This window comes from Haemaphysalis longicornis, unplaced genomic scaffold, assembly GCF_048455015.1.
Source record: "Haemaphysalis longicornis isolate Haplotype H1 unplaced genomic scaffold, Haemaphysalis longicornis Haplotype H1 scaffold_1, whole genome shotgun sequence".
Taxonomy (NCBI): domain Eukaryota; kingdom Metazoa; phylum Arthropoda; class Arachnida; order Ixodida; family Ixodidae; genus Haemaphysalis; species Haemaphysalis longicornis.
In genome coordinates, this window is record NW_027526203.1 from 175,736,242 (window position 1) to 175,762,424 (window position 26,183).

At 47.0% G+C, this 26,183-nt stretch overlaps 1 protein-coding gene across 1 annotated transcript in view; it reads left to right on the plus strand.

Annotated features, from left to right (window-relative positions):
• Positions 1-26,183, plus strand: part of LOC144139705 (cytochrome P450 4C1-like) — a 100,426-nt gene that overhangs the window by 63,944 nt on the left and 10,299 nt on the right. Inside the window, exons 4-8 of the mRNA XM_077671992.1 lie at positions 2,240-2,433; positions 7,395-7,464; positions 13,294-13,420; positions 20,114-20,317; positions 21,119-21,292. Coding sequence (XP_077528118.1) covers positions 2,240-2,433; positions 7,395-7,464; positions 13,294-13,420; positions 20,114-20,317; positions 21,119-21,292 — 769 coding nt within the window. The remainder of the gene's footprint in view (positions 1-2,239; positions 2,434-7,394; positions 7,465-13,293; positions 13,421-20,113; positions 20,318-21,118; positions 21,293-26,183) is intronic.

Genomic DNA, 26,183 nt, shown 5'->3' on the forward strand with positions numbered 1-26,183 from the left:
CTTGTACAGACTAGATGCTCCGTCTGATCGCCCGGAATATAATAAACAAACTTTCTTCAGCGTCAAAGACCGGGCCTAGGCCAAAAAATAAATCACCGGGCCGGGCCGGGCCTGGGCTTGAGATGGCGGGCCCGGGACGGGCTCAGGCCAGGCTCACTTATGAATGCCCGGGCCCGGACCGGGCTAGGGCTAGGTGTTACGGGCCCGGGTCGGGCTCCGGCTTCACGAAGCGGGCTCGGCCCGGGCTCGGGCCTTAAAATCAGGCCTGTGCACTGCTCTACTGTGTTTCACTTAACCAATCACCCGTGGGGTATTTCTTTTTGAGCCGGTTTATTTATAGGAAACATACGAACTGCCCCAAGCACGCAGACGCACCGACACATTGTTCACAAAAAAGCTGCTATGCTCGATTCGGTGGGTGTCCTTGGCAAAAACCTAAGTGCTATAACAAGGTGTGGTGTGAACAATTGCGGGATTTGGTGACGGTGCGTAAGGGGTTGTGGCAGTTAAATAGGATAGGATTCACTGTAATGTGATCGGAAGCCTGTTTCGGGGACAAGTTTTCCCTGCATGAGGCGCAAATATACCAAAACAAGCAAAATATCCCGTACACCATCTTGAGCTAAGAGAAAGCACACACGTTGGTTGGCCATTTTTTCGGATGTATTTGTGATACCGAATAATAAAAAAGGCTACGAGACCAACACAGCTATAGCACACTATGTGTGGTAGCGTAGCACCATTGCCGCATATCAGGTGAGTCGCATTGCTTTCAATGATAGGATGGCACCAGGCAGTGTTCCTCTAACTGCGAGGCGTGATTCCCGCGGCGCTGATTTATCGAATCAAGAAGCAGTCGCGAAGAGGCGAGCGATAGCGGCATGTATGCTGTACTGCTACGTCGCGCCTGCGCTGTGCGCGGTCTCGACAGCAGGCGCCGCGCAACTAGACGGCGCAGCGATTAGTTTTGGCCACCGCTCCCGTGGTCCCTTTACTTCAGCTCACGGGTGTACCTTTGTATAAATATATCTAATATTCTCCCGTGGAAACGGAATATCGTGTATTTAGTCCCAAAATGGAACTGTATGTTTGGATACCTGAAACATAACTTCTACCTTGCACTGCCTTCACTTAAAAATAATTCTATTTCACTTACGTTCGATCTAACCTAGAATTATTGCCTCTTCTGTTTGGGATCCCCGGCTACGTTACATTGATAAAAAGTTTGGAAAGCGTTCAGAACCGCTCAGTCCACATCCTTCTTTCCAACTACCATCGCATAACAAGCGTCACTAACATGAATGCCACACTCAACATTCCTTTTCTTGCCTCTCACAGAAATATTATGCCTTTTTCACAACATATGTTACCATAACCATCTGCTGCGATCATGTTTCGTCGCACCCCGTTATACTTCTACACGTGTAGGCCACCGTCGTAAATTTCGAATTCCATTCCAACGCACAATAACGCACAATCTCACAACAACACACAGTAACTCATTTCTTCCGAAGTCATGCGTTCATTGGAATCATCTGCCTGCCTCAATTGTCACTATCACAGGCACTCATCTTTTTCGCGTTGCACTTACAAACCTTATCTAACACGTGCGTCACTAAGCCGTATTCGCTTATCTTTTTCTACCTTTATGGTGGGGGCGTGAACGCGCGTGCACTGAAATCACCTTTTGAAGGTAAGTTGCGCTTGTTATAATCACAGAGATGGACACAGGAAAAAAAAAGTACACTTTCATGAGCCGATGGCGCTGAAGGTGCACGTTTTCTTCCTGTGTCCGCCTCTGTGATCACAGCAAGCACAACTTACAATAAAAAGCATGTTACACCAACTAGCCCGTTATCAAGCCTTACTTAAATCACCTCCCATTGCAATGTATTTGTAAGTTCGTGCTTATTTTCCCTTTATACTTGTATTTTTGCTTAGCAATGTATTTTTCAGCTGTTGATTATATTTCAGCTGTTGATTATATTCACTTTTTATTGTTATTCTAACGTTACTTGAGTGTCTTGAGTGGTGTCTTCTTGTCGGTGGTTTATTTCATTGAGTTCCTTTTTTACGAGCCTTGTATTCTACTATTGATATAGCCCCTCCCATCTATAACGCTTCTTGTAAGCCCTGAGGGTAAAAATAAATAAATAAATAAATTGTCTGGCGGGGTCTTAGCGGCCTCTGTTTTTTTGCCTAAGGAATAATGAATGCTCCCTGTCTCTCTCCGCCCCAGTGCCAACAACGTGTGGCGGTTCAAGCGGAAGCTCCAGATGCCGGCCTTCCACTCCAAGACCCTTGAGAAGTTCATGAGCGTGTTCAACGAGCACGCAGACAGCATGTCCGAGCGTTTGGCAGAAGCGAGCTCCAAGAAAGAACTCGCACCCATCCAGGATATCGCAAAGCGCTGCGCACTCGACCTAATCGGCGGTAATACATGTACACGGATATTTCAGGCGACCATGCACGTTTCCATAGGGTTAAATGGTGGGAGAAGGGGCGTTTTATAAACATATTTTATAATGCAGTGAATAAGGTAACTCGTTTAATTTCTGATTACCCGACCGAAATACAATTCATTGCGTTACCGACTACCACAAGAAGGAACTAAACTATTGTAAAAGCTCGTTAATTCGAACTCTACGGGGACCATAAAATTTTTCGAATGAGGTGGAGTTCGAATTAGCGGGCGGGCGCTAGAAAGAACGGACAACGCGCCACACTGCGCGGGCAAACACAAGGAAGCCTCCTATGGACTCGGTATCGCGAATTAGGCGGTACGAGACGTTTGGGGCACGTTATTTCGTAAATAATGCTCACAGAGGCGACGAACGAACGAACGAAATTAATTGATTAGTCAATTGTTTTTCTGTTTCGTTGTTCTGCATCTCTAGTAAATTTGGTTTAGTTTGGATTTGCAACACAGTGTAATCACTCTGGACTGACTTCTTCTGCGAGGAGCGGTGTAAACCAGAGATCCCAGTTCGAATTAATCGTTCTGGATGCCGACGCGTTCGAATTATCGGACGTTTTCTCCTTTAGAGTATACAGGGCTGTGCCGGGACCTGGGCATCAGTTCGAAATAACTGGAAGTTCAAATTGACCGAGTTCGAATGAACGAGCTTTTACTGTACTGTAATCTCACTGCTGCCGTGTACGGTCCGCAGGAACAAGCTTTTGAAACGAGGAATGGCGGAAGACAAAGAAAATCGTGCGTTAGCTCGGAAGGGGCTACGTTTCCCTCGACCATAAACCCGACACAATTCCACTCGGACCAGCTGCCCCTTCGGTCAGAATAGAAGTACTGAAGTGGAGAGCGCGTGGCATTAAAGGGACACGAAGTGATATGTAAACATTGCGGGATTACTGGCGCAAATTGTAGCCCGGAGTCCCCAGGCCATGATTCGACCACTCTGGGCGCGCTTACGCGATTTTATTTAGTAGAAAAATTAATTCGAAAATGCTGTCCTCCTCTCTTTACGCTCACCCATTTTCTGTGGCGTTTTCGTGTGACGTCGGGAGGAGCCGAGCTCGCAATTGGCTGCGCTACTGCACGGCTCCCCAGCCTTCAGACAGTCAGTCGGCCCAGCGTTTCGTCCGCCGGCCGCCGACGGGTCGTCGCAATTCGTTCGCTCAGTTGAAACGAAGCCAGGACACGTTTGTGAATGGAAGAATCTGCCTTTCTTTACTTGGTTAGTTTGTACACTGTATCTTGCTCCAAGTCAAGGTCGCTTAATTCACACAAGCGCTGCACAAGCGCACATGCGACGCTTCGCTGACTGGTACGCCAGTAGCAAAATATAAGGCCTCTTGAAGGCGGGAGAAGAGTCAGCGAAGTCAATAAAGGTACCAAGGAAATAAAATCAACTGATATTTTTACCGTACAGCGTAAAACTAGGGTGCGGGAAGCACTTTTTTGCGCTGGGCGAACAAGCACAGCGGCCACCAGCACGACTACGCATCTGCGAACGCTTTTCCGTCTAAGAGATGCAATTGCTAGACGTGAGATATTGTGGAAACTTTGGGGATGCTCACTGCACGGGCGCTATACAACAAATAGTCACCTAAAGTACTTCAAATGACAAGACTAAATAAAAGTGTAAACTGGTTATACATTATATGCCTTATATATCCCACCTCGGGAGAGCTGGCTTGTGGTCGAGTAGTCTGAGGCGCTAGGTTATCGTTTTGCAAGTCGCAAGTTCGAATCCCCGAGGGTACATCGTTTTTTTTTTCAGTTGATTTTTTTGTTTTCGGCCGATGTTTTCTAAACTGATTTCACCGTTTTTGGGCCGTAACGTTCACTGCTCCACGAGCGAGTTCGCAGAACGCGCGCAGACTGCCACTGACGCGCTAGCGAGTTCTCGTAAGCGTGCTGTTGCCACAAGCACCGACTGCTTGCGCGCAGTGGGCACTGACCTGAATCAGCACACCCTTGGCCCGGTGCGAACACGCCTTTTACGATACAGGCATGAGTGAAGCAAGCTCCGAATATGCGGGAAAAGCGCATGGCATTTGAGCGTCAGCGGTGACGCGGAGGGCGTTCATCCACTGCGTAGGCCTCGGCTAGTGATTTCTACTATTCCAAGCCGTCCTGGGAGGCTTATCTCAGGCATTTTACAGCCGACAATATGGCAAAAGGGTGGTACGGCGATTACTGAGATATCGAGAATGTCCATCCAACGATGCCGTCGGATGTCAAGCATGTTGTTTTACAGAATCGAAACCGAAACTTGTTTGAATGCTAACCTTAGACATCGTCCAATCACGGTGCCATCTCCTCGCGACGTCACAGGTCTAGTTGGTGCGGCCGCCACAGACCGCGCATGGTAGTTTTTCTTCTTTCCCGCTTTATAAAATAATTAACGTCTTATCAACCGGATAAACGATGAAAAGTGTGGTAATTTGAGCCAGTCTACGCAGTGCAAGCAAAACCGGCTGCTTGACAAATTCACTTCAGTGTCCCTTTAAGTACCGCGCACTCTCAACTTCAGTACTTCTCCACTTCAGTACTCTAGGGATGCCGGATGCGAAGTCGCATCCGGCGTCCCTATGTTCTTGTTGGTATGTGAATGTATAGCGTTACAATTAGCAATTCGTGCATTGGTTACTCCAGGCACTATTGCTCAGCTTTGTCTGCAAGTAGAGGCTCACCCGCTCAATGTTTTTTGCAAAAAAAAGCTATCGCCCTAATTGTCACAGGAGGATGGGTGATCTAACGACGAACCGCTCTCGAAAGAAATTGGCGTCAACTAAGCAGATTCTGGGGGTTCGCTGCATATATTAAATGTTTCTGACCTTTGTGTGGAAGTGAGCGCCTGCGTGAATATAATAACTGGAAAGTCACCATTATTTTCTTGCATAGACGAAACCAAGTTTACCCGCAGCGGTGGCTCAGGGGCTATGACGTTTGGCGGCTAAGCCCAAAGACACGGGTTCGGTTCCCGGCCGCGGCGGTGACTTTTCTGGTGGAGGCAAAAAGCAAAAACACCAGTGTGTTAGAGTTTTCGGCGCACATTAAAGATCCCCGGTTGGTCAAAATTAATCTGGAGCCCTCCACTACAGCTCGCCTGATCACATGTATAGCATCGGCGCGTAAACCCCACAATCAATCAATCAATCAATCAACGAAACCAAGTTTGGGCTTGGCGCCTGGCTTCTTTAAGTTAGCTTTGGTGTACAATGGGCTCTTGGGAGTCCAACTGGACCTTACTGCTGTTGCTGCGTTGCTATAGCTTTTTTTTTACTCAAGACTTTTATATTCTGGGAGTAGCGGCTAACAGCAAGGTTCTTAGCTAAAACGCTCGTTTTTTATCTGTTGTGTTTATCAGTCCTGCTGCATTGTTCTCGTTTGCTGCATGCATACATATAGATTACGCTGTTACTTAGGTCTGCTATTTTTACTAACAGCTGCCTGGTCGTACGGTGTCATGACCTTTATCAGCCTGTACTATTGCGTGAGTCATCTGCTCATCGGTGCAAAAGAACTTGAGAAAGAACGGTTTGTCTCTCGCGCATTGTCGTTCTTTGTCACAACCCGCCGCTTACCACAGAATAGCCACCTTTTGAGCCTTGAATTTAGGTGTTAATCACACGGAACTACATGAGAGGCCAGCCGTTTGTAATGACAACGTATGTTTTCGAATTATGAAACTGTGAACAGACACTTGAGCCAAATCAAAGATTAGCGGTGACGCCATTACAACGGGAACAACGGCCCACTATGGAGATGCCAAATGGCGTGCTTAGGCTTCCCGTTGGTCTATGGCTCGGCGAAGACAAAGATTTAGGTACTCCAAAAATTATGCCCGTGACACTCACGCACCCAGACTGAGTACACTTGAAGACGGAGTCGCTTGCGAAGTCTGAAGGGTTTATTTATCCCATATTTACCCTTTCTTAGCTAAGAGTGAGTATGTAAATTAGCGCAAAAAGGTTTTATTTTTCCAACTAGTACCCAGGCGGTCCATTTATACTGGATTTAGGGGTACGTGTGCAACACCCCTCAATTTACCCTGAACTCACTACAAGATCCTTTCCGGTTCAAAATCCCGTTTACTGCTAAAATGCCTGTAAAGGATGCTCGCCATGGGATAAGGCGTTTTATACACGATAGTGGTTCTTGGTCTAACCAAATGCAAAATTTTAGTTTATCTATAGGTCTGTCGGCATGTCTCGCTCTATTCCGCCACCCGGCCAAATCTGAAACAATTAGTAAACAAAAAGTATATATAGGTAAACCGCTCCAGGCACTTCAAACGACTGGATTGGGTCATACGTGATCACTAGACGGAGCGCCAAGATACCTCAGACGTGTTTGGGGCGAGATATTTGCACATAACAGAAAGAATAAACGTTCTTTTAGTTAAGGATACATGTTTTAGTGGTTTTTTTAATAGCAGATAAAAGACAACGAGTCAGACAAAGTTAGGCAAGCTGCGCGCTCTCCCACCATTTGGCACGCAAGCAGTTCAATCACTGGAAAATTAAATGCAATTGACAATATCGGTATTGCAATAACCACGGCCGGAGCGAGAGGAGCGGGGAAGAATCTGAGCGATGGGAGGCGGAGAAAGGGGAGCGTGTTAGATTGCAGGGTCGGCAGAGAACTATCGTCTTTCGACGACATTATCGGAGAAACAAGCAAATACGCGGTCAATTTTTATCTTCGCGCAAAATATTTGGAATAAATATTTCGGAAGTTTCCGTACAGAAAACTTCGTCGCCATCGAGCCACGCTTCCTCTTTCAGCCTTTGGTGGATGGCCTTTTGGTGCATGGGAATGCCCATTTTCCTGCGTAGCTTGCCCAAACGGCTACGAAACTCTTAGTTATGTATACTAACAAAGTGAGCCAATTCACACCCCTGATTGACAGCTTTTTTGTTTGCAGAAGTATTGATGGGTGTAAACTTGAACACCCAGAAGAACCAGAACAGCCAGTATGCCGAATATATCTCAGGGTAAGAAAACTCCGTTTATTCAGCATGTATTTTATAAACACCACTGAGGAGTGCAAGTGGCACATATTAGTAGTTAAAGGCTTTCTGCTGCGATATGGCTGGTATGCCAGCAGCCCTAATAAAATTGTGAAGATATAAAATTAGCCTGTTCATATAAAATTGTTCAACAACAACAGCTGCGGATAGCTTATTCCCAGTCGTAGTCTTTTCAGCGCGTGTCTGTCGCCCTGTGTCCATCACCGGTGCGCGTCGCTGTGTAGACATCCGCGTGTGTTCGTCGCCGTGTGTTCGTTCTTGGTATTGCGAGTCATGCTCCACAGCCAAGCGCACATCTGAAAAACAAAGCACTTCTGCCAGTTTAGAACTTCCGGGGGTCAAAGTCAAACTCCTTTGCTTCTGAAGCAGGAATCCTAACCCCTAGGTCACGAGCCATTCGTTTAGACGTGGTATGTATAATGCCATAAGGCAATGTAAGTAATCGTATACGAAACAACTATTTGCAACAAATATGTACGAACGGTAATGTGTGGCCGATCAGAAAACTAAACTAAAGAAAATCATATACTCGTGGTTAAAAACAGAGGCAACAATGAATCAGTCTGGGCGGGAGTCAGTTTGGTCATACACATCTCTGGGATTGATGATCATTTAGCGGATTTGTGTGGATTAAACATGCGGGTTCTTCATTAGGTATGCAAGGCGATAAAAATAATGGGGCCCATCCAGGTCAAACAAGGTGCTACACGGTATGGGGAGTCAAGGCAAAGTCATTTTTGCGAAGTTTTAAATGCAGAGCATTTTAGTAACTCACGATGTCACCCGCGTTGGCGTCCGTAGTCCGCACCGTCGTTGTCCCTACTACATAAAAAGAAAATACTATCCGACGCCAGGTTTCGATTCATCGACCCTGCGGGCGGAACGCAATGTACATGGTGCACTAACCACTGCGCCACAAAGACGACACAGAATGGGACGCTATGAACGCGCGTTATATCGTTGACTCATTCAAATTACTGCTGATGAGCGCTCTCTCATCAGCAGTTGCCACAAGTGCAACAACATTAACGTAACGCAAACTACTTAACGTCGTGCGCCCCCGGAAATGCTCTGCATTTGATCGTGCCCCTCGCGAGGGGGATGTTTCACTGCGTCTTCCTACTGGCCAGTACACTCGTCGCCATCTGTCGGGTGTTGTGCGAACCCTTTGCGGCTGATGGCGCGGAATTTGAAACGACATTTTATTTTTTCGGAGGACATATCCCAAAACAGCATGGGATCGTTGTAATTTATGAAACAATGTTAAGTTGTTTCGGCTACATCAAACTGGCGACAGGCTACTTAATACACGATAATACCCCTTTGGTGAAGTCAAGTCTTGCGGGAAACATCTCAATTTGAGTACTGAAAACGAAAGTTTTTGTCGGTGGAGGAAGCGGTATCGGGACACAAGTACAGATCTTGTCCTTACCTGTTCGAACATGCAGGTCTATACAGTGACACCGAAAAAGCAGACTACGCTGGTAAGACCCAGAAATGGGGGTGTTCTGTTCAAGCGGTTTGCCGAGAGCAGACTTGCCAAATCTGAGCACATGCCGCCCTTGACCTCTTGTACGAAATTTACGCAGCACAATAGACTGTTACGACAAGCACTCCACAACCCCCAAAATCTTACCTCGAGAACCCGACCGAAACTTGCGCCCACTCCAGACCGGTGCCTTCCCTCATCTATTTTATCCGAATCAGCGTTTTCCGTTTCGCTGTTTGTACGGGAAATGAGGACCGCTGTGACAGATGGTAGGCAGGTGTGGGCCATCCCCATTAACTTCTCCCAACATCCACTCTTCCACAACCAACCTTTACAAAAAATCTTTGCAAGCATACAGCAGCCCGGTTGCAATGCGCCCCTTAGCTTACTCACTCTCCGCGTGTATGGATCGTAGAATTCAAATGAACGTAAACCATTCGATGCCGCCGGAGGAGGTCTTTGAGTATGCCTTTTAGGAGCCGTGTAACAGGCGGAGCAAAAGATCCTCCGAATCATGTTTTGCAAACTAAAAAACTCGCATGCATCCCTCCAGATTTTAAATCAGCATGTCCAGTCCTCGCTTTTTGACAAGTTATTTGACAGGTCCGGTAAGATATTTGACATCGTCCGAGTGCATCAAGATGTTCTTCCTCTGAACGATTGCTTTTTGGGACCAGAGTTGGACTATCTTTCGCGGAAGTCGGTCTCCCCTCCATGCGACTAGCAATTTTGGGCATGGTTTATAACTCATCAACACTTCAACCGGAGGGTAAATACATTACTCTTCTTACCATGCGAACTCTCAACCAGCATCTTATACCGTTTTTCTCAGGTGGGTCTTTTAAAACAATTAGTTCTGTGGTGGCCTCAACCCCACAGCAACTTACCTCTCACGACACCACCGACATCAGCTGAACCATTAATTCAAAAGTTGCTCTTCAACAGATGTTGGTCTCCAAAAGATGGACCCTAAAGAGGCACTAGAAACATTACTTCAGTTTCGCTTTCATGGACAGAACAGATCTAATGCATACGAATTAGCTGAAACCCTACACTTTCATCGCATATGGGTCACAAGATTAGTTTTAAATAAAAACTTTACCACCCCTTCCTGTAGAAGGCTGAGAGAAGCGCGAAAGCTTTCTCACATCAAAGGTGCGTCAAAACCTTCGCTAGAAGTGTGCGTCTAACCTTCGCTGAAAGTGCGTCCAATCGATCCTCAAACCCTCAAGGACCCAACCTGCGAACGAAGAACGAGCCCATGCGGCGATTTTTCGCTCTCCTAGTAAACGCATCTACGAATGGTTTGAATGTGTACCGATACCAGGTTTATGAGATAAAGGTATACTATTGTACTCCTTCTACATTATCAATGCGTGTGATGTCTGATTCGTTTGTGCTATTTTAGAGTAACTCCTTTGACACAATGGGAGCCCGATTTCGCCCACGCGCGTGTGTCCAGAGATCTGATCAGATTTATTCGCTCGACCAACTGATCGAACTGATCTACGGGGAAATGCATTAGTTTTTTTAGTTTTTTGACAGGACGACATCGGTCCAAGAAAGATTTCGCCTTAATATTTGCGAGTCATGTAGGTGTTTGGCACAAAATGGGCGATATTTTACCAGCTACGGTGTACTCACTAACAGTCACGTGCACTGTTGTTGCCTACTCCTAATAAGACTTAAAGCAGCATTTACATAGCATTCGTAGTCGTATGCGTGATAATTGCTACCTCAAAGAAGTTTCAGAAACGGGTTTTTGTTTGATGTACTTGATCCTTTTTGGGCTTCATACAAAATCAAGCCATAGATCCAGCTTTGCACTCTCTACTTTACCGCATAATACTCTACGAGGCTTACGCGAACAGGCTTTTGCAACGCAATCGCAAGAGTGTGTCTTAACAATGTCCGTGATGAGGGGCTGCCTAGTTGCGGAAGTTCAGCATATTGTCACCGAACGCCGTGGGTTGGACCAGGCCAAGGAGCACCTCCACGGTCTCTGGAACCTTTTATAGTGGCGTGCACAAAGCGCCATTAAAATTCTTTGCCCTTGGGAAAGCCCTTACGAACGCAAAGGTGCCTTCCCGACACCCAGAGACGTTGTTCTGACTGACAATAGGGTGCCATAAATTCCATAGTTTTTCTTAGTTCGGGGCAGTGTGTTTTCAGGTTTATTTGAACATCTTTCAATAAATTTATTGATTTTTCTATAGAGAGAACGTAATTGCTGTTTGATTTTCTTTTTTGTATGATCGATATTTATACGTACGAAGCTGAAGATATGAACGGCATTTCATGAAGATGCAGTGTTACTTTCAGGGTACCTTCTGCTTTGAACCGTGCATTTTATCCTTGGCTTTGAGGTTGGAACTTTTGCCATTTTTGGCATTTGAACTTTGCTTGAGCACTGCCGGGCAATTTTCGTGAACTTTTTTCTCTGCAATAGGGTCTCGATGTTTTTGTCTTAAACTTAGTTGTCACTGTGTCTTGACCTGTGCATAGAAACAGCGTATATAATTATTCAGCTCGGCACACGAACTGTGTTTGAGGACTGTTTAAGTCCTCAACTGTGCATGCGAAAGTTTAGTTTTGGGGCTGTCATGAAAGTTTCTAGTTTTTTTTTATCTTTTATTCTTGGCATATTCAGCTGGAACAACCGACTTGCACCGAGCCCACCTTTCCAAATTTTTGGTTTTCGTTGAACAAAAAAAAATTAGTGAGAACGCGTCCAGCAAAACGAAGGGTAACCTTTGAAAGCTGAATTCAGGGTGACAAACACTGAATTATACTATACTAGGACTAAAAAAACATGCTTTACTTGTAAGATGATAACGTCCCCGAATTCGCAAAATTGTTTTGTACCTATGCACGCTCTCAATGCATGAGCCTGGATTTTTCGAAGCGAGTGAGTACAAACAGAAGTAGTGCGGCAGTGTATCTTAAAAATGGAACGCGTTTGTTAATTTCACCACCACAGTGATCATATTTCTACATAGGAATGACTATGAATATACGTATCAGGGAAATTTCAGGCACCGTAGAGGATTCGAGGCCTCGCGCGTACTCGCAATCATGACGAGCGCGGGTCCCGTGAGTTATAGCATCTTCGATAAACCGTACCGGTGCACACCGGGGCACACCGGTGCATCTTTTCATCCCTGTCTTTGATAAACCGGGACGCGCCGCTGCGGGGAAATTTTTGGTTGCCCCGCCACGCACCGAGAGAGTCGACGGGGCGCCGAGGGTAACCCGAAGATACATCGCAAACGGCGCTGGAGAAGCGGCTTCTTCCGCCGTCTGCTGCAGCGACGACGCATGGACGAACTCGTGTGAAGGTGGAAGGCGCTGTATGTTGTTGCTTAAAAGCAGGATTTGCTTGCGAATTAATCGGGAAACGATGCGACAGGCTCTGAACGGGCGGTAACAACAGCCAGAGATTGTAAATGAGGACGCGAACTTCGTGTACTGCAAAGAAGCAGCATGTTTAGCCAGCCAGTTGTAGATTTGCAATCGTTTCGTTTGATTGAATTATCATGAAAAGTCAATGGAGCGCCTAGACCATGAATACGTACATGTTTTGATGTAGCGGAAGGGCGGAACAAAACAGACACTCGCATTATTGCTCTCGCGAAGATGAGAAGCAGCTTGTATGTAGCTGTTTAGTGGAAGCGGTGGTAGCACGTTGTCGCGCATGTGCGCCGGATATGGGTTGTGTTCATATAATCATTGGCATTCAATAAATATCACCTGCTATCAGCGCTGTATCACGTTACACTGCTGTATTTCCCCTTGTGAACGTGTTTAGGAGTTGCTTTCTTAGCTTAAAAGATGGCGCTTGCGTAGAAGCGCTTAGTTAATCTTCTATCAACGCTCCCCGCCGGTGCACACCGTCATGGGGCAGTGTACACCGCGCAGGTTTCGGTGGCAACCCCAGTGCGGGTTTATCGAGGACGCTATTATACAAACGTTGGCGAAATTCCCTGTTTATTCTACACCGCGTGTACCCATCAAGTAACAATTCATCCCGCCTGAAACGCACAGCCTATATAATTAACCTTTTTCGTGATGGAAAACAACTCAAAATACACGACGGGAAAACAGCAACGATTACACTCTGCTGTGCAGTCGTTCCCCGTTCTTCTGCACTTGTTTAGTTTGCCCTGTTCTTTTATCATGAATCTTAGGAACTAGCCCAGATTGTCATTAGTGTATCGTATCAACCTCTGTACGTCATTGTTATTGACCGAAAATATCTCATAAGCTAGCCTCAAAGTTCATCTTGTTTCCGTTCATTTCCTCAGCATTACGTTTCTGATGGCCGTCCGGGCCTTCCGTCCCTGGATGTGGTTTCAACGGGTCTACGACATCTCCGTGGAAGGGATGTGGTTCAGGAAGATGGTGAAAGGTGTCAACGACTTCAACCTCAAGGTAAATAGTTAGGTCATTCGTTGGTAGTATAGTCCGTGTTGCCCAATATTCAAGCAATCACTGTACGGACACAACAGGTGGGACGTGAAGGGGAGGATACGACATCGCTGCCGGTGCCTGTTTAAATACAATCTCCCCTTTGATGAAAAGGACCGGCCCCTTGAAAGTTTTAGGGAAAAGAAGAAGTCACTAGGGACAGCTAGGAACTCGGGAAAGCGAGGCCCTGCGAGACACATAAAATCGCAAGAAAAATACCAAAGAAAATACTGTTTTTAAGGGGTTAAATATAGAAGCTGCATATTGGCTTTTTTATTAGATTTCTCAGGTGGCCTGACGCGCGTGCTTATTACCAATAAGCCGTCTTTATAAATTCTAGTTGTTGAGTAAAAGCTCGTAATATGTGTGTTTTGTTCTGTCATCTTTGCGTTTAATTTGTTGCTTGAGGGAACTTTGCCCTAGTTTTTTGCATTAAATTTTAATATGAAGAATGAGTGACTGAATACACCTTTATCACTCGGATATGATAGCCTCGGCGTGTGGGGAGCATGGAAGAGGGTGCGGCGGTTTCAGGGCGCTACAAACAGTACACAAACGAGTGTTCTCGTAGCTGCTGTTTGGGGCTCTCACTTGTGTCAGCGAGCAAGAAATATTCCGTTTTCACAGATTACCTGAGCCTTTGCTAACACACATATCACGTGCAGCTGTGCAGAACGTATATGAAGGACTGTGATATTACCACGCAGTCATGTCCTTTCTATACAGTCGTAGCTTAGTACAAAATATATCTAACTTCCATCTTTCGGGCAATCTGTGGTTTTGTGACGGAATAATTTCTCAAGAGAAAGTGCAAGCAAACTCTCTAAGCCCCGCCGAACCGACTATGGTGGTCGCCACGTTTCGTAGAACGCATCGCAGTTTGTGATCGACATGCCGCCAGTGATGAGCGACCAATGGCAATCTTTTTCATGGATTAGAAAGATGTCCTTGAATGCCGTAGTTAGTGGTAAGTTTATTAGGAAAGAAAGACCATTATTAAGATCAGTGTGAAGGATGTACGATTCCCTCACTAACAACGCTGCGATACTTTAAAACCTCCAACGTTTTATAATACCAGCCTAATTTCAGATGCAGTACAACTCCGTTAAAGCAGACAGTTTGGGTATCTGTAGATGTTTCCTTAACAGCGGGAGATTAGCAATGAGGGTAGCCACTGCAAACACTTATCGCGAGCTCCCCAACGGAAGGGGAACGTAGTGAAACGTCTGTAACTTTCCCTTACATGCGTAACAAACAGAAGTGCGGAAAAAAAAATTGCCTCCATCTCCCCGCGAAGGAACCGTGGTGTGATGCGGCGCATCTGGGGGTTCAATTGGCTTATCCATTGGGTTGATTCTCTACATCGCGTGAAAGGTATTGCGAACGCGTAGGATGCCTTCCATCACATACGGATGTTCTCATACACGGGACGATGGAGGCAATTTTACATTTTCATGCACATGCATACGCGAAATGAGAGAGTACACGTGTTTTAGCGGCCACAAAGTGACGCGAAGTCGAACGAGAACGAGCGCTGACTGAACCGCCGCGGAGCGATACCCACTTTATATTGACAGCGCTTGAAGGAGAGGAGACCACAGGAGAGAGTCGCGCATGCGCGCACATGCGCACCGGAGCAGCTGTTAACGCAGCGTTAACACAGCGAAGCGCGCGCCAACCGAGCGCGCCAGCTGTCGTTATGCTAATGCACCGGAGTGAGAGCGTTGCACACAGCTGTGGGAGAGGCGAACGGAGGAGGGCTGCGGACGGACGCCGCCGCCACCGACGACGACGCAGGAGTTACATGCCTGAGAGCAAGAGATGCGTCGCATCTAAAACAGTTCGAAAAGTATGGCTTAAGCCTCCTAAGAAAGTCTTTGCGCCAGCCTGGTCATTGGTACCTGCGCCTATGGTTAGTATGGACTGTATCACGCAGCGTTTTCCTAGACAATCCACGACCGCCTAAAGTTCAGTCCTTGTTTAGACAGGCTCAGGAACGCTCCGTCGCTTTCTCCCATTCTTCGGCGCATGCATCTGACCACTTTTTCTCGCGAAGTCAACTTTACACCATTGAATGTTTGGCACCTAACTTGGAATCGTACAGCGACCTAATAGACGCCATGACACGGGCGAAAGGTTCCTGTATGAAGTTTTTCCGTCTACCCTCGAGGTTCTCAGTGGCCAATGCGGAGTATCAAAGGCTCCGCGCGGTGCGTTGCAGGGCTGAAAGGCGTGCTAGCAAAACGCGAAGATCCGAAGATATACAAGCCGCTAGAGGCGCACAGAGGCACGTACAGCGGCATATGAAGAAATTATCTCAGCGGGAATGGCAGTCTTTCTGCTCAAAACTAGTCGCGCGAAAACCTCCCACGAGGATTTGGAGCTTAGTACGTAGCCTACGGACACCGCCTACTGCTCTGCACCCTTTATACTCAATCTCTTTGCGACGGAACCGCCGTGATCTAGACGTCGCTGAAGATTTCTGCGCCAAGGTCACAGCCTTGTCGGCTCCAATCTTACCTGCCAGCCTGACAGCTGTCTCTCTGCCCTCTACAAATATGACCGTTATGGACAAGCCATTCACAATGGCAGAACTACTTGATACCTTGTCTTCCGTAAACAAGGCTTCTGCCCCGGGTCCAGATGGCATCAGCTACGCAACTTTGTCGCACCTTGGAGACAAAGCTAAGCGCTTCCTTCTCGGAACATACAACAACAGCTGGGAAATGGGCCGCCTCGAACCCGGCTGGAAGCGTGGTTGCCTTGTTCCTGTACTCAAACCCGGCAAAATCCCCAGGGAAATTGAATCTTACCGGCCCAATGCACTCCTGAGCTGCGTGAGGAAACTGATGGAGAAAATGGTCCTTGGTCGCCTAGACTGGGACTTGAAAAAGCGGAACGTGTATGCCCCACAGATGACTGGTTTCAGACAGTCTCGCAGCAGCATCGACAACATGCTTGCCCTTGTCAATGACATAAAGAGTGCAGAAGCCCAGCGTCGCATCACCCTAGCAGTTTTCATCGACATTAAAGCAGCCTTTAACTGCGTGGCACATGAGACAATAAGATCTGCCTTAGAGTCGGTAGGCATCGGAGGTCGCATGTATGCGTGGATACCTGATTATCTGTCTGACAGATCCGTCTTTATTTCCAAGAAGGACGGTGAAACAACCTCTCACAATGTCATGCGAGGTGTGCCACAGGGCGGCATTTTAAGCCCAACCCTATTTAATATCAGCCTCATTGGAATAGACAAGTGCATGCCTCACACCGTTGAAATATCGCTCTAAGCCGATGATATCTGTATCTGGAGCTCTGGCTGGAACAGGCGAGTTTTACGAGCTCGCCTTGAAAAAGCCATCAATTCAATAGCGGGCTTTTTGACCAGACGCGGCCTCGAAATATCGGCTAGAAAATGTGCGGCAATAGCCTTCACCAGGCGTGATGTCTCCCGCTATTACCTCTGAGCGGCAGGGGTGGCTATACCCTTCGTGGACTCTCACCGATTCCTGGGCGTAACACTTGACAGGTCGCTGACGTGGTCCCCTCACGTTCGTTTCCGGAAGTAGAAGCTGGGCTCATTTGCTCAGGTGTTACGCATGCTGACAACCCACTCAGGAGGATGTTGTATTGGGCCCCTCCTACGTCTCTACACAGCACTCTGCGAAGGACTGCCCCGATACAGCCTCCCAGCACTCGGCCCTCTTTCCAAGGCCAACACATGGCTGTTAGAAAGTATGCAGGCCCGAGCGCTGCGGTTTTGTCTTGGCCTTCCGAAAACAACTTCTACGCTGGAGACCATACGAGAGTTAGGGCACTTATTACCCAGTGTACTCATCAAAGAGGAGCAACTTCGCCTACATTTGCGGCTGGCGACTAGGGCGCATGGACATCCGCTGAGCTCTAGCTCCGCCTTAGAGGTGCAAGACACTCTACCACCCTTGTGTAAGAAGTACCCTGCCCCGCTTCATCTCCCGCCCTGGATGTACTCCCCCTGGCGAATTGTCACCACAGTACCGGGCATCAGCAATAAGTGAAGGTTGCCAATTCCAGATGTAAAGTACTTCACTCTAGAGCACATGTGGAATTGCTACCGTAACCACAAGCATATCTACACCGATGCATCGGTAATGGCCACTTCATCTGCGATAGGAATCTGTGTTTCATCGACGCGGACTACAATTGCGGCCCGGTTAAGCTACAAAACAACATCGACAACCTCAGAACTTGCTGCCTTGCGCTCCGCTTTGCAGTACATTATTGGGCGAGAACCTTCCGTGTGGGTGATTTTCACAGATTCACGGGCGGCGCTTCAACAACTAGCATCATTTTCGCGCGAACAACTGGCCCACGAAATACACACCCTGCATACACAGGCTGCCAGCTCGCTCCACGAGGTAGTGTTACAGTGGCTACCTGGACATTGTGGGGTGAATGGGAATGTGGTGGCCGACGAAACAGCTTGCTCTCAGCCCAATCTCAGGTCATCATCCCGATTCCTTTCTCTCGAAGTGACGCCGCGACACTTGCGTACTCCGTGGCGCGGAAACTACAATTCTCAATATGGACGGATAAATCAAACAATTATCAGCCTTTGTACAGAATTGATCCCGCCGGCAGCTTCCGAATGCCGTGTGGCCTGGGAAAGCGCGGCGAAGCAGTTGTTCACCACATCCGCCTCAACGTTGCTTCTACCGGCCGCTACCTGTACAATATGCGCCGAGTTGCCTCCCCTCACTGTCACGTATGCAGTGTTCGTGAGGACATAGAACATGTACTGTGTGCGTGTGTCCCCGTTACGACACCCAGCGGCTAACCTTGCAGACGGCCTTGGGACTGCGTGCTGATGCACCACTGAAACTTTGCGACGCCATTGGCCCATGGCAGTCAACTGCCGCGGCAACACGGAGTACACGGGCCTTGGTGTCATTTCTCCGTGACTCCGGCCTGAACAAAATCCTGTGACCGTTTGTCTTAGCTATATCACTCTGCGTGTGCTGTGTGCGCGAACCTGCGTCGGTCAGTTCGTGTGTGCTTATTTGTGTTTGTAGTGTCTGTATGAGTTTTTGTGTTATGGCTTCCTTTCACTTTTGCACCTCTCATATTCATGTGGAGTAGCAAGCCAAGCTTGCTGCCAGGCTGACTTCTCCTCATCATTAAAGGCATTCCTCCTCCTCCTACCCACTCTATCGCCTTCATCGTTAATACAACCGCCAAAAATGAAACCCTTGTAGTCCTCGCTTTTTAAATGATGATGTTTGGCTTGTTTAGTAATGTGGTGTATCAAGAGCATCGGTTTCAAGATCGTCGCCAAGGCTATAAGGAATTAGTGTTGCTTCGTCATTTGCTGTATTCAGTTTTTTTTCCTAAGACGCATAAAGATTGATGAGTATGGACCGATGCTGTATATTATTATAAGGGGAGAGATACGGAGTAATGGGCCGCTACTGTTTTGTTCGATCGAGCGGGTGTTCTCCCACTAAAATGTCAAATAAGTTTTGGCTTTGTTCTAAACTCGTATCTGCGTCGTTGACGAACTTACCGCTATCAGTGACTTGTCATTGCTGAAATTTTCCGCACGTTGTGAGTGATGGCATTCACGCGAGCTTGGTACCAGCTATCAAGAATCTAACACTGATTGCGTGGTAAAAGTTCTCGGTACGTTATCGGCGGGAAGCAATTAAGAATTGCCAAAAAATGAGCATGCGTTAACAGTCAAAACACGGGTCAACAGTTCAAAACGACGGTATACTGATGAAGGAAAAATTGTTTTCACTCTAGAGTTACTTGATGGGGATAATTGTTTGGGTGAAATGACTTTGTGGGGGTGAAGCAATTGGTGCCGTTCCCCCGGGAGGAATACTTCGACCGTATCTAGAGATACAAGGAATAGAGGAGAAAAAAACTTGCTATATATACGTTCGCAGCATATGACAGCATGATGATGATGAATGAACGTTTGCAGTAGAGCAAAACGCCAAAGGAAGGGGCGTGGACAGCCTCCTATGTCCAGGAGGCCGCAAGAGGCCGTCGCCGTAAGAGCGTGGTCGACCAGAATATATAGCTTGTTCTTCGCAGTTAGAGCAGCCTTTCCCACTGCTTACTGGATGGGGTGTGTGTTTGTTCGGGTAATAGCGGTCGGAAGTGCGGGCGTTCAATGACAATGTGGAAAGCGTCTAGTGGGTTTTTACGTGGTTAACAGTTATGGAGGTAGAGTACAAGTGCAATGTGGGGAAGCCTTGTGCAGTTGTAGGTATCTGTTTGCATACGTCGCCAGGTGTATGCTCGTGTGTTAGCAAAGGAGGGGTGCAGTGGAGGATATTTGTAGCGGAGATGCTTAAAAAACCGACAGAAGTTGTGGCACGGACTATCCACTGCAATTAAAAGAACGTGGAGAAAAACATGGAGCTTACCACACGCACTGTCAACTAAGGGGAAAGTTGTACGGCGTACCGCTCCTTGGTCGTACGTTGAATGCACGAGCAAACGATATTATGCCGAACAAAGAGGAAAAAAATGCTTTACGAAAACAACGCCAAATGCTGAGCATATACGGGCGAAGATGAATACTTGAACGCATCGACTGCATCTGTAAGCTGTGCAAAGATCGCTAGTAATGTTTTGCAACTTCTTTTCTTTTTGTGTTTGTTTTTCCAGATCATGCAGGAACGCAAGAAGACCTTCCACGTGTACAAAAACCAAGCGGCCCTCAGTGACAGCGACGAAGACAACCAGGCCAAAGGGGGGCTTCAGCCCGAGCGTCGCATGGCTGTCCTAGATATCATGCTCGACAAGCACTTGAAAGATCCAAGCTACACCATGCAGGAAGTCCGAAAGGATATTGACCTGCTTATGTTTGCGGTGAGCGGAATAGCTAGAAAAAAAAGGCGCTCTCACAATCCCAGCGGCTGTTCTTTCAGTGCAACGAAAATTCGCCATTCGCACCCTATACGTCGTATTTATTGCACGAGTTAACCTTTTCAATAGTCGAAATACACTAAAAGCACAGTGGCTCCGTAGGTCATACCATAATTTTGTTGTGAAGTTCAGATGCACGCAACGCGTGCCGTGCTGTGATGCCAGAGTCATCACAATATTGATGCAATCATCTCTCTTCCTCTCCTCTACCTGGCACAATACCGCAAGCGAAAAGAAAGTTGAGCCTTCCAGTGCCGTCCCGCTAGCAGCGAAACAAACGGGATCACAGAGAGAGGTACAACATAAAGCTCGATATCGCAACGTGCAAGGTGCGTGCGAGAATCGTAGTGTTACGGGCTTCTACAACCGGCGGAAGACGTTCGCATCGGGCCGAGCCTCAAGTTTGCAAGAGAGAGAGGGAGGAGATGCTCACGCATTCTTAGAGATGTACCAATGCGCGCGCTGTTGGCGAGAGAAAAGAGCATTTGAATGAACCAGAATGGTTTTTTAGGGTTCCTTCATTCTACAAAACATTTTTTCGCACTTCACTAATAATTTAACTAACCGGACCAGTTCGCGAACGGGTCTAACGCTCGCGCACCGGGTCGGAACGAAGCCGGTTCGCAAGCGAGAGGAGAATGGATTCGCGAACAGGTTCGCTGCAAACCGGCATGAAATGAACTCACCCAAACAATAACTGAACCTGCATTTTTTCTTCGGTTGAACAAACTGGTTTTAACACAGGGCCAGGACACGAGTTCGAGTGCGGTCGCCTGGACGTTCTACCTCTTGGGCCTTCATCCGGAGCACCAGAGGAAAGTCCAGGAAGAAATGGACGCCATTTTTATGGACGACGATAGCCGGGACGTTACAAGGGAGGACACGGACCGGATGGAGTACCTCGAGGCGTGCTTCAAGGTACTTGAAGGATGAAAACTCCGTCCTCGCTGCGTCCTCGCGACGCTCCAAATGTAGCCAAAACTTGTGCGCATGTATTATAACGCAATTATTGCACAAAAATACTTCTCGAAGCTGTTTTTTATGGATTTTCCTTAGGCCACGCATCAGCTGAAACTCCCAAACCTCCCAGTAGTTCTTAAGAGGCTTGGTCACCTACAGAGTTGTCCTAGTTACTCTTACCAAAAGAAATTTTTTCCATATGAATATTTACTCAAGGCGATCTCTGCTCCTTCTCAGTAGTCAAGCTCACCCGTAGGTCTTGAATTGAGATCATTTTAATTAGGATAGCGCAGGCTTATCTAATGACTTTGTTGGACATCTTCATAACCTACACTGGGTTGGTATTTATGGCAGAATTTCATCTCAGTAGTCAACAATGGAGACTTAGACCTCACATGATTTACAAGGAACGTTTTCATGCCCGCGTGTGCAGGAACTGCCAAAATGGTGGAACGCGGAAGGGTCCACTACATTCACTGCCATTTTCTTCGCCCACGTACACCGCAGCTGCGGCTTATTCACCAAATGATTTCGCACAGCCGTAGACAGAACTCCTCAACGCTAGCCGCAAAGCGGAAAAAACTTTTGCTGGCTTGCAACTTAACCTGCTAAAATGTATTGCGATTCGATATCATTCAATATCAAGACGTTTCATTTTAAGTGCGAATGCACTTCTTAAGCCAGCCTGAATCGTCCGCCGCCGTCGTCCGCATAGCAACAGCTGCGGGTGCGCGATCTCCTCGTCTTCCCTAGCAACGGGGGGAGATGGGCGCGCGCTACTCTCCTCCTCCTCTCTCCGCTCAGTGACTGTGGGTGTTGGGCGCCTCCTCTCCACTTCGGGCGGGAGAGCTCTCGCTCGCGTAGCGGGCGCTCCGCATTCCGACGCGTGAGGGCGCTCGTGTAGCCCTCGCCGTAACGGCGGGCGCTCCTCTCCTCCTCTTCTCTCCGCTCAGTGACTGCGGGTGTTGGGCGCCTCCTCTCCACTTCGGGCCGGAGAGCTCTCGCTCGCGTAGCGGGCGCTCCGCATTCCGACGCGTGAGGGCGCTCGTGTAGCGGCCGCGTGGCGCGGGAGGGTATTAGTCGAGCGCGCGCCGTCGTCGAGAGCGGTCGCTGGTCCTGCATCTCGATAACGATGATGGCGGACCGGGCAACGGTACCAGCAATAACGAGTGAAATATCTTTCTTTGTAGTTGTGTGCGTGTGTGTAATCTCTCGACTACTCATTAAGATCACGATATCCACCGTAATCGAGCAATCAACAACCGTGCATTCGCACTTACACACTCTCCCCCTCGGGGAAGTGCGAGGGAATTTTTTTATTTATTTATTTATTTATTTATTTGTTTGTTAAGCGATAGCGTCATTAGGCTTATTTCTCGATTTTGGCTTGCCCGCTAGCCGTCCGCTATCAGCCGTGCTCATAAAGTGTCCACGGAAATACGTCACCACTGCCAACCGGAAACTACGAATGAGGCAGCCAGATACAAAGGTTAACTGGAGGGTGGGAAGCAGGGTAATGGTGCTACGTCGAATGCTATGACAGAAATTGTGCGTGGCGATTCATAAAGCGGTTCATAAAGCCGATGAGCCACTGTTGACAAGATACCGTTACGGGGTTCACCGGTGACTTTCCGCAAAGGCTAACAGTCTGCTATCAGCCGTGCTCATGAAGCGACCACGGAAGACAGTGTTTCCGTCAACCGGGAAGTACTACGTATGCGCACCCAAAACAGAGCTCGCGCCTGAAGCTGCAATCGGGCGTAGTTGCTTAAAACCGAATGTTGAAAGGAGAAGGCAGGCCTGTATACGCTTGCCCGCAATGATACTGCTGCACAGAAGGCAGAAAGGATACGTGGTTTCATCAGTTGCTGCTTCTGCGCAGTGAAGCTCCTTCTCCCACACAAAGCCGTAGTTTTGATTGATTGATTGTAGGGTTTAACGCGCCGACGCAACGCAGGCGATGAAACGCGCCGTAGTGGAGGGCTCCGGATTAATTTTGACCACCTGGGGATCTTTAACGTGCGCCGAAATCTCGTACCCACGCGCGTTTTTGCTTTTCGCCTCCATCAGAAAAGCGGCCGCCCCGGCCGGGAATCGAACCCGCGACCTCGTACTCAGAAGTGCCGTAGTTGCTAGTTTCGTTAGGTTAAATTTCAGCACTCGGAGAGTATGAATGGCGATTCCAAGCAGCTCTGTTCGAAGCTCTCCCTTGACGACGGGGTAAGGCTATCGCGCCTTACTTCTTAAGACCTGAACGTAGATGTCCCCTGCAACTTTTATTTATTTATTTATTTATTTATTTATTTATTTATTTATTTATTTATTTATTTATTTAATTTTTTGAATACCCTAAATGCCCCGAGAGGAACTACAAGGGGGAGGGGGGTGATACTATCCATAGAAGGTATACGTCAACACGTGTAAAAAATACCGCACACATGAGTCAAACACACATCGGCATAAAAGGTACACTTCGTGAAACAGAAAAAAAAGACAGCTCTAGAATAATGGCGCAATTCACATTTGCACGCGTACACCGCTCGCGTCGAAGAAGCCCGCAAGGCCGTTGAAGTTTTAAAAATTACACTGGTAAAAAAAATACCACAGAGCTCACAGCTCACAAGAAGTATCAGTTCAAATTTTATACATCAAGAAATGTGCGCAAGACAGATTGTCACAGTCTCGTGGAGAAGCTTGTTGCACTCGCTTAACGGCAACGCAAAAAGAGAATTTTAACACTTTTGGTCCTTGCGAATGTGGGCGAGACTATTTCTTGTCTGGCCGGTTTCACAGATGATAGACCCGAAAAATATGAGCACACGGAGAAGATGTATCACCATAACTTAGGTACTTAAAAAAAGTCCAACGGAAAAATTTACGCCCAGTGCTAGATCCGGCAGATTAAGTATCTGTTTTAATGCTGTTTCAATTTGGTGTGGCGAGTACGAGCGCAGAATGACGCGGGAAGCTTTATTTTGAATAGATTCGATACAGTCAAACAGAATAGCTGTGGGGGGTTCCAAATAATTGAGGCGTAATTGACGTTTGCTCGGATGAGAGAATTGTATGCCCAAAATTTTGTGTTACAGTGTGCAACATATAAACGGCGCTTCAAAAAGCCAAGTTTTTTTCCCTGCCTTGTTTGCCATGTCTTCAACCATCATCATCACCAGTCTATCTACGCCCACTGCAGGGCAAAGGTCTCTCCCATTAATCTCCAATTATCCCGGTATGTGCTAGCTGCGACCAATTTATCCACGCAAACCTCCTGATCTCATCTGCCCATTTACTTTTTGCCACCCCCTCCCACGCTTGTCTTCTCTAGGGATCCACCCTGTTACCCTTAATGACCAACGGTTATCTTGCCTTCGCATTGCATGCCCTGCCCGCGTCCATTTCTTCTTAATTTCTACTAATATGTCCTTAACACGCATTTGTTCCCTGACCCCCTCCGCTCTCTTCTTGTACCTTAATGTTACACCTATCATCTTCCGTTCCATTGCGTGCTGAATCGTCTTTAGTTTAAGTTGAACCCTCTTAGTGAGCCTCCAAGTTTCTACCCCGTTGGTGAGTACCGGTAAGATGCAGCTGTCATACAGCTTCTTCTTCAGGGAGAATGGTAGGCTGCCATTCCCTATCTAAGAATGCCTGCCGAATGCACTCCACCCCGTCATGCATGGTCAAGTTTAAATCCGGAGTAAAGATCACACCTAGATATTTGAAATAATAAGTTCATTCAATAATTGAACTGCATAACTTGTATTGATTAGCTGGAGTGCATAACTTCGAAGAAAATGTCAGGACCTTTGTTTTTTCTGCGTTAATTTCCAATTTCCACACGCGACAGTCTTCACCTAGGGTATTTAAATAGTTTTACACAATTGCAGCACCATCAGGGGTGGGGACCTGCCCATAAATTATACAATCGTCGGCAAACAGCCGTATTGTTAAAGTTATAATGCTCGCAATGACATGTATAAATATAAGGAATAATAAAGCACTAATTTGAACCCTTGAGGTACCTCTGACCTTACTCAACAGAACTTTAGAGATTATTATTTATAGTTAAATTTTGAGAGCAACCAGATAAAAACTCATTAATCAAGTGGGTAGTCTTTTTAGTTTAACTTTAGGCAGTTTATTTCTTGGATGAGCCATTTGTGAGGTACGCGATCGAATGATTTCGAGAAGTCGCTAAATATTGCATCTGTATAAAGCAATTTGTGCAAAGAGTGATGTGAATTTATGGTTAATTTAAACAACGTCGTTTGGCAGGACCGCTTGTTTCTGAACGAATGCTGATTTTCGAATAACACTTTATTCGAAAATCAGTCCCATAATGTAGGAGAAAATTATAGGTTCAAGAAATTTGCAACAAACAGATGTGAGTTAAATCGGGCGGTAATGGTTTGGACATGAAGGTTCACCAAATTCATACATTGGTTCGACATGACCAGATTTGCAATCGTTTGGACTTTTGGACTTTCGAAAACTCGTCAAAACTTCTGAAAACTCACATTTTTTTTCACAGATGGTTCACACGAATTTTACAAGGACCGGAAATTGATTTTTTTTTTCATTCTATGGGAATTTGCAATGGCAAGCACCAATAATACGGGATATTTTTTAGAACCAAATTTAGTGTTACTTTAATGGCGGGAGTGTAAGCTTTTCTGGAGTAAAATTTTCATGTTCTTCAACTCAATCATTTTTAAAGTCGGTTCGCTTCTACAGATGCCGACACCAGACGGCTGATTTTCGGCTTAATGAGCCATTTAGTGTTCTCGTCTTAATAACGGTACGAGCCGCAGTCTACTGGAGGGGCCGGACCATGGTACGCCAAGTTGAG